An 8,750-nucleotide genomic window follows, 5' to 3' on the forward strand; every position below is an offset into this window, starting at 1 on the left:
TTAAAATTTCATAGAAAAAAATTACTAAGCAACTGATTCTATTGTTTGGTTGGTGGAAAAGAAATTATTTAGAATATTAATTCGGTTGTTTAGTTGGAGTTAGAATGGTAATGAATAATAAGTATAAAGACTAAAATGTCAATGTTAATAATAATAAAAGTAATAAGCTAGACAAAATTATTCAACCATGTGATACTTTTTTTTCCAATTTCTATGTAAAACAAAATATCACTTTCTCCAAGGAAAACTTTTTCCTTAAAACTAAAGAAAACATTTTCCTAAACTAAAAGAAGGAAATTTTCATTTTCTCAAATTTAAGGAAATTGTTTTTTTTTTTGTCTTTAGAAACTTTTTCCATCCAACTAAACATGTTAATGTATGGCTGATTATGTAGGTATGGCGATTATGTGGGTATGGCTTAGCTATTAAATATACAACAGTCTTGGTTACATTTTTCTTCCTTCGTATTACAAAAATACATAAATTTAGTTTGAAATAATTAATTAAAAAAAAATGCGATGGACGGTCACCTACATCGACAACCCAAGCGCCAAAGAGACGCCAATGGACAGATACATGCCTCCTCTACGATTATGTAAGTTGGACGATTATTGGACAGAGGTCGGTAAAGAGTCAAGTCTAACACCAAAGCCTCTCGAAAATGTTATGACGATCTATAAGTAAGGAAATAAAATTGCTATTTCGCTACTAACTATAATTTTTAGCGTAAATGGTAAGTGTTTGATCTAACAAATGGTATCAAAACCGGTACGGAAGGATTGTTAGATGAATATGGTAAAGGGTCAAGTCCAACACTTAATCCTAACAAAATATATTATTGCTCTAATAATAATAATAATAAATTTTTTAATACTTAGTGATCATAACTTTCCCAAATTAACCTAATTAGTCCACAGAATCCCAGAGTCACTAATTGGGACTCACACAATCAGCTAATCTTTATGTACACACCAAAATTTAACACACCTTCTTTCATCATCAGAGCCTTGTAATAATAATTATTATCCATCTGAGAAAAGGTGGTAAAAACGGGCGTCACCAGGAAGCAACTTAAAGTCGCGAGAGCTGAGTTTAAAGAAAAGTGATGGTGACCTTACACCAAAGTCCCCCTCGATATCTCTAGGACTAGGATCCAAGACAAAACTAGCCAGGGAATTCTGCGTATTCTCTCATCCATCGAGGACCTTTTAATTTTCTTCCTCTCTCTCTCTCTCTCTCTCTCTCTCTCTCTCTCTCTCTATATATATATATATATATATATATATATATATATATATATATTCCTTGTCTGATCTGTCAACAACTCCACAGTAGTGACGTTGGTAATTAATTACAACTAGTAACTAGATACCCGAGTGAAATAATAAATACGGTTGATTGAGGTTTGAAGGGCGGGGTGCAGAGAGAGAGAGAGAGAGGATGATGAAGATGACGGAGGTGGGCGGCCGTGGGTGCGGCGACAATGGCAGGGCGAAATGCGGCGGAGAGAGTATGCGGGACGCAGCCAAAACACAGGACAACATTAGTAATAAGAACAGGGTATTCTGTTCCAGCCGACCAACTTTCAAAAAGGTTCAGGTTGTCTATTACCTCTCAAGAAATGGCCTCCTCGAGCACCCTCACTACATGGAAGTCACTCATCTTGCCCACCGCCACCTTCTCCTCAAAGGTCCTTTTCTCCATCTCCCTTTTTCCTCTGTTTTTTATGTTATCTGTTGCATGCATTCGCCATGCGTGTAATGGGGAATGTTGTTGGCATGGACCTATGCTGGTAATTAAAGGCCATGTTTAATACTAGGTGGCCTGGCTAGAATTATTGGGTTGAGATGGTCCGTAAAGGACTTAAAAAGGGTTAAGTTCAGCGCTCATTGTCTCCAAAAAGTGCGGCCGAATAAGAAAATATAGTTAAACTTTTACTATTAGTTATAGTTTTGAGTTACATAATGGTAAAGGTTTAATCTAACAAATGTATTTATGGTTATTTTATGTTGTTCAGATGTGATGGACCGACTTACAGCCTTGAGAGGGAAAGGGATGCCATCACTCTACTCTTGGTCCTGCAAACGGTAATAAATTTTTATATATATTTCTTAGTATTAGAATTATTAGATTATACATCAAGTTTAGTGTATAAAATTTGCTACCATATATATATATACTGGCTGCACTGCAGGAGCTACAAGAATGGATATGTGTGGAATGACTTAGCAGAGAATGATGTTATCTACCCATGTGAAGGTTCAGAGTACATACTCAAAGGCTCCGAACTCGTCCAAGGCTCTTCTGGTCAGTTCATATAATTTCTTGATTCTTTTTTTTTTTTTTTTTTGCAATGTACGAGGAGAGGTATATATATGTCCATAAACTTTCATTCATAAATGATAAATTCGAAAGTCATAAGTTAATTGATTGTTTGAACAGAAAAATTTAAAATGCTACAAGTGAGCAATTCCCAGCAATTTCAGCTTGTTAGGAATGCGCATGACGGAGGAGACTTTCTGCCCAAACGCAAACCGGTGGCTGCGAAACAATACCCAGAACCGGAAGAAGTTCAGAACAATAATTACGGTGAAGAAGACGAGGATGAGGAAGAAGAATATGAAGAGAAAACAAGTTATTCTAACTGCTCAGCTACGGAGAATCAGTTACGTGTACTCGGAGTGGAGGATAAGAACGGCGGCGAGTTAACCCGGGATGACTCTTCTTCGCCGTCAACCACTTCCTCATCACTGTCCGAAAAGGCCAACAACGCGTCCAAGAGGTTCGAACACGGTGACTCCTCGTTGCTGAGTCGAAACTCGGTGCTCTTCCAACTCATTTCTTGCGGCGGCTCCGCCTCTTTCAGGGGGAAAACTATAGCACCCTTCACGAAGCAAGCCGCCGCCAGCGTGACGGTGGGCAGAAAGAGCTGCAGTGGCAGTAGCCTCCAAAAAGAGGTCTTGATCAGGGCGGCCGCGGCCGCGCGTGCAACGCCGCCCAAGGCCACGGAAGACGAGGAAGAAATCAAATACATGTCGGAGAATCCAAGGTTCGGGAACATGCAGTCCGAGGAAAAGGAGTACTTCAGCGGCAGCATCGTGGAGTCGATCACGACGGAACAACGGGCAGAAATCAACCCCGTCAGCCTCAAGAAATCCAACTCTTACAATGAAGAACGGTACGTATATATATGTGGTCCGTTAATATTTACCCCTATAATTAGTAATGACTTAATTTTATTTTTTTTATACTGTTACACATTTTAATTGGATGCTGAACTTGATCTCTGTCCAACAATTCACAACCATTATGTACTAGATTTTGGTTTTACTAGCCTTCGCCCAACATATCATATCAACAGTAACCTTTTACATACGTACTAGTGTACTAGAATATAATTGCACACAGAAAGACATCTATAATAATAGTTAATCCTTAAAAACTGACACGATCGAGACAAGGTTTGGTTGACTTAAACACTGTACTGGTGTTGCAGGAGCTGCAAAGCAGGGCTGGGAGATGGCGCAGAGAAAGAAGGAAAGAGAAGAGGGAAAGGTGGTGGGACTACTGGGAAGTGCATTCCCATTAAAAAGTCTTCTTCTAAGCACTCCAAAAAGTGACGGTTTGATTTGATACCAATTTGGCAGTTGTGAAGTGAGTTGCAGTGGCATGGCCCCATGGCCATGGACAATCTGGCTGTAATAGTTGTCTTCTTTAATGGATTCATCGTTTATTAGGGGTTAAAAGCTGGTGAAATTTGGACTTTTCAACAGCTTCCTGGTGTTCCTGTACTCCTCTGTAGTGTCTGTACCACCTACCATCAAATTAACTTAACTTTCTTTTTCATAATTGTCCGCAACTTACTTTTTCTTGTGCCTACCCATCATTTTTTTTTTTTTTTTAGGAGCCTATGATGAGGGAGAGAAAAGTGAAGGGATGAGATGAGAAAGAAAGTTGAGGAGCTTGATATAAGCTTCTTTCTTCTTTTTTTTTTTTTTTTTTTTTTTTTTTGGGAATCACTAGTAAAACTAAAAACAAGAACAAACTGCATCTCCTGGGCATTGTGCGCACCATTTGCACCCAACACGGGAGAGTACAAAAACCAAGACGAAAACTGTCTATTGGAGGTTGCTCTTAAGCCCTTCCTTACCTTAACTAATGTCATTATCACTACCAAGTTGACTTTAGAGAATCCTCATCAGTGAGGTTCTTTCTTCTAATTTTTTTTGTGTGCTCTAAAATTTACCTTATTATTCTTTATCTCACTTAATTAAAAAAAAATCACTAATTTTAATTTTTAAAAAAAGTTTTTGTAAACTCACAATTTTATTTTAAGATATTTTAATTATTTTTTTATTTATTATATTTTAAATTTATAATTATAATGAAAATTAATTAATTACAATAAACATACATACATTTAATTGAGAAAAAAATAATAATTTTTTTTGAAAAGCTTGCTTTTTGTGCCCGGTCTTGCCTTGCCTCCATTTCAAAGATGTAAGTGTGCACAATAAGTGTAGGAGAAGAATAGAGTGTAAAACGGAAGTGTGAACCCCCCAGTGTCGTACTCTAGGAGTGATAACTAGGAAGTTTGGAGAGTATGCTATGGCAAGAGTTTCAAGCTCAGAAAGTCTTGATCAAGAGTGCGCATGATACGATTGAGTGTGGAAGTCGCAAGTGTGCACAAACAATATTAAATCAAGAGAAAAAGACGGCTTAGGATTGTGAGGCTATTGCAATGTGGATTAGCTAACACTAAGGTTTAGGAGTGTTTGAATGAGATTTCACGAGTTCAAGAGGAATGATTGCTAGTGCATAGCTAATTTTAGGTCTCTACGCCTCTCGTAGATAAACATGACACCCGAGTGTCCACATCTCCTACGAGGCAATTAAGCAAACACCTTGCCTACATTTCTTCCCGGGCCACGTCCTCTCCGATCTAGGGCGGGGAATGTAGACGGGTCAAGAGGCGCACCTAGGCTTAGCAATCTCTTGCCTAAACCTAGGACTCCAAGACTATCCATGAAGTTGGGCCCCACTCCAAGGAAGCTATACAAATCATCCTCCACAACAAGATATTTATGACAACATCATTCAATCACTCCAACAAGACAAATCAAAACATGTTAATCATCACAATTGCAATCTACTACACAATCCTAACGCTAATCAATTAGCTACTCATCATGATGCATTGAAATCCCAACATATACAAGATAGGCATCACAATTAGGTCAAGCAATTGAAATTAAATCACAAGAGATTACCTAACTTGTAATAGTCTAGATTACAAGCAATCAAAGTTGAAGATGAAGCAAGACTTACAAATTGTGCTTGAATCCTCCTTCTCTTCCTTACAATAAAGAGAGTTTTGAGAGCTAATTTTTGTAGAGAGAGAAAGTACAAATCTGATCTGAGTTAAAAATGTTCAACCTCCCCCAAAATATCTCACAAACTAGGTATTTAAATCTGAAGTCGCGCCCAGAATTTTCATTCGCTCTCCCATTCACGCCGTTGTCACGCGCGTGACGCCGGCGTGAATCCGTTCCCGAACTGTTTCACTTTGGTGTCACTCGCGTGACACGGGCGTGAATATGTTCCCGAACCTATTCACGGGCAAGTCACGCACGTGAGGCGGGCGTGAATGGAGTCTTCGTCCCGTCTCTTCCAAATTCATCCGTTTTGAGCTCAATTTCCAATTTTTTCGTCCAAAAATCATTGAAAACACTAAAAGGTACAAATTAGAAGGTTTTATCGTGCTCAATCACATTTCTTTGCTATTTACTCATAAATCATGCACAATCAAGGTTAATTCATACACAAATCACCTTCATAATGCTCCTAAAAATTAGTATCTTTTGACACTTATCAAAAGTTTCCACACTTTAATTTTGCTTGTCCTCAAGCAAATCTTTCATCCCAAGGACAGATAAGCGTCAAATGATGGCTAGACAAAACTTTAACAATCATGCGGTCAATCAAGATGGTTGTGGGAGAAAAGGAATAAGAATGGAATCCCTTATATTATCAAGCAAATGTGGTAATCATGCAACATATAGCAACTCATGGAATATTCGAGGAAATAAAGCCCCTATCAATAGATAGGAAATCAAATAATCCGGGCAACGCACTCTATACACCAAACGCCAAGCATGCATTCCAAGAATGGGAATTCACCTTCTATTTTGCAAGGGCATTGAGCCAATCCGACTAGTGGGAACGATGTGCGCACACCAACTCCTTTTCCATCCTTATACACCAAGACCCAACATAAATTAAAGTGAAGGTGTGGCATGGGCATCTCCCCGCCAATTGGCTTAAGCGGTCACTCTTTCTTCTCATCCCCCTAGAATCGTTATCGGACGACCCGACTTCACATGTAGCTCCATGCTTTTTCGAAGGTCGGTGCTATGGGTGCCCGATTTCTAGCGAGGTGGCTCCCCTCCTCTCTCTCTTCTCATCTCCTAGGATAACGTTGTTGGGACAACCGACTTCACGTAGAGCTCTACGCTTTTCGAAGACAGTGCAATGGATTTGCCCCAAATCCCAGCGAGATGGCTCGCCTCGTTTCTTATCTCAAGGAGTGGCTAGTTTTTTTCGATCTTTGCGTTTTTCTTTCTTTCTTCACTTTAACCCCTCATGCATTTTTCTAGGGATTCGAGATTTACTCTCAATGCTCACCAAAGGCTCACCTTTTGCCCCATGCCCTACCAAGATTCGTTTCAATTCCGGGTCTTGCTACCTTATATTTCTGGGTTGGAATGTACACACCCCACTTCGAGAGATCCTTAACTATGGTCCCGATGAAATAAAAGGTGAATATCAAACAAGCATGCGATAAATTAAACCTATTTGGGTTCTATGCAATCTCTTATGGTGTAAAGAGGCAATTCCCCAGACATTCAACATTTAAACTAAATGATACACCATTAAACCACATTCCCAGAATAATATAAGCAATTGCACACTTTTCCAGTCACACGCAATCTCCAATCAAGCACCATATAAAAGTAAAAAATTTTCAATTTTAAAGCACAACGTGCGTCCTTTCCATACTTTAGAACGAACATCGTACTCGAGATGTTCTCCTAAACACCGGGTGGAAAAAGAAACAACACGAGCTAAGCAATTTGAAGGGTGTCCCTTTCCACACTTTAGGAATAATTCATGGGACTAAAACTACTTATTTATTTTTTTTCTTTTATATGCATGATAAATGATATAGCCAAAATGGAATTGATGCACTAAGCTTTTTCCACACTTTAAAATTGCAAACCGGGGTCAAAGAGTAAAAAAAAAAAAGATAGAGAAATTAACCCCCTTTTTCAAGAGATTTCCCAATTTGTCATCATCAAATTCTTTGCCCCAACCTTTCCTCTATAGATAACACAAATAGGCAATCAAACTGTTAGTGACAGAAGGTAAACACATGGGATAAAATTTTTGTAAGAATGACATGGCGTCCTTACTCTACCTGTAATCAACCAATCTGGGCACAATTCTCACATATAAGCTCAATATCAAGATAAAGAGGAATTCAAGCAATTATGTAAAACTTCAAAAATAGTCCATGATTTATACTGAATTAAAAGTATGGGTATTTAAAATGCAAGCATTAAAAGGTGCATGAATTTAAAATGAAAGAAAGTAAAGTAAAGGCGGCAACCCACGAGTAGGGTGCCTAATGTCCATCAAGTATCCGAGAACAAGTTTCAGGAATAATGGGATCACGTGGAACGGGGTAGGGTAGAGTGGGATGGGATGGGAGAAAGCCTTTTCTTGAGTCACAGTCAATTGGGACTGCGCGTGCTGTCCCTGTCCTCTTCGGGGGAACAATGGTGGGTTGCCATTTGGTGCGGTGCGGGCCCGGAAGGTGTTGATCATTATGTACATGGTCTCCAGATGCAGTTGGTATTAAAAGGCTCTCATGGACTCCCAATTAGTCACGGGTGGAAATCTAGCAGGCAATGTGGGCAAGTTTGGAGCCAGGACTCTGACTGTAACGGGTGCTTGAACTACTACCACTGGAGGTATCTGCATAGGTTCTATCGTCCTTTCTTCTATCCCTCGCCGATGCACCGGGCGAATGCCCGTCATAGCAATTTCTGAAACCAGGATCGACATTACTCTTCTCCTTCGTGAAGCTCTTTCTCTATCTCCATTCCCCAACATAGTCGGTCTAATAGCGCCTACGAATATCACCTCAGCTTGGTGTTTTACCTGTTCTTGCAACCATCGCCTGCAAATTCTTCCCATATTAACAAGGGTACCTATTTCCATACTCTATAGATAGAAATGCTCTTCCCTTATTATTTTGTTCCTTTCAGAGTATGTTTTTCCTAGGTTATGACTAAGTAGTATTCTCACTATTTTGAGATCCCTTCTTGCCAAGTGTCGGTCATAAGCGTCTTCCACCATTTGCATCTCAATTGTGTTATTATTCATGTTCAGATATGCTCTAGCTTCTACATCTGAGGGGAAGTCAGTTCCTTCTTGTTCCCATAAACCTAGACATTTAGCTAATGTGTTCGCTGAGATATAGTATTCCACACCAAATAGACTGAACCTGATGGAGTTCCAGTCATCGTTCTCGACCTGCTCATTGCACACTAGCGTGGAAACGAACTCATAGATGGCGGGACCATACATGTTCCCTTTCCAGCTGAATATTTCAGCCCACTACGAGTGACTCATGAGTCTTCCCATTGGCTGTCTACATCCGAAGTGTTCCACCATATCTAGCTCGA

At 39.5% G+C, this 8,750-nt stretch overlaps 1 protein-coding gene across 1 annotated transcript; it reads left to right on the plus strand.

Moving 5' to 3' along the window:
* The first annotated feature begins 1,322 nt into the window (after positions 1–1,322).
* LOC109178484 (protein UPSTREAM OF FLC) lies at positions 1,323–3,849 on the plus strand. Its single transcript, XM_019328116.1, has 5 exons — positions 1,323–1,690; positions 2,018–2,087; positions 2,195–2,307; positions 2,443–3,178; positions 3,497–3,849. The coding sequence occupies exons 1-5, from the start codon at positions 1,441–1,443 to the stop codon at positions 3,618–3,620; spliced, it is 1,293 nt and encodes a 430-aa protein (XP_019183661.1). The 5' UTR covers positions 1,323–1,440; the 3' UTR covers positions 3,621–3,849.
* Positions 3,850–8,750: the final 4,901 nt, after the last annotated feature.

The sequence above is a fragment of the Ipomoea nil genome, unplaced genomic scaffold (genome assembly GCF_001879475.1).
Source record: "Ipomoea nil cultivar Tokyo-kokei standard unplaced genomic scaffold, Asagao_1.1 scaffold0848, whole genome shotgun sequence".
Classification (NCBI taxonomy): domain Eukaryota; kingdom Viridiplantae; phylum Streptophyta; class Magnoliopsida; order Solanales; family Convolvulaceae; genus Ipomoea; species Ipomoea nil.

Coding starts and splice junctions, on each gene's coding strand:
- LOC109178484 (XM_019328116.1), top strand. CDS start 1,441: ATGATGAAGATGACGGAGGTGGGCGGCCGTGGGTGCGGCGACAATGGC. Junction 2,088..2,194: donor TACTCTTGGTCCTGCAAACG/GTAATAAATTTT, acceptor GCTGCACTGCAG/GAGCTACAAGAATGGATATG. Junction 2,308..2,442: donor ACTCGTCCAAGGCTCTTCTG/GTCAGTTCATAT, acceptor TTGTTTGAACAG/AAAAATTTAAAATGCTACAA.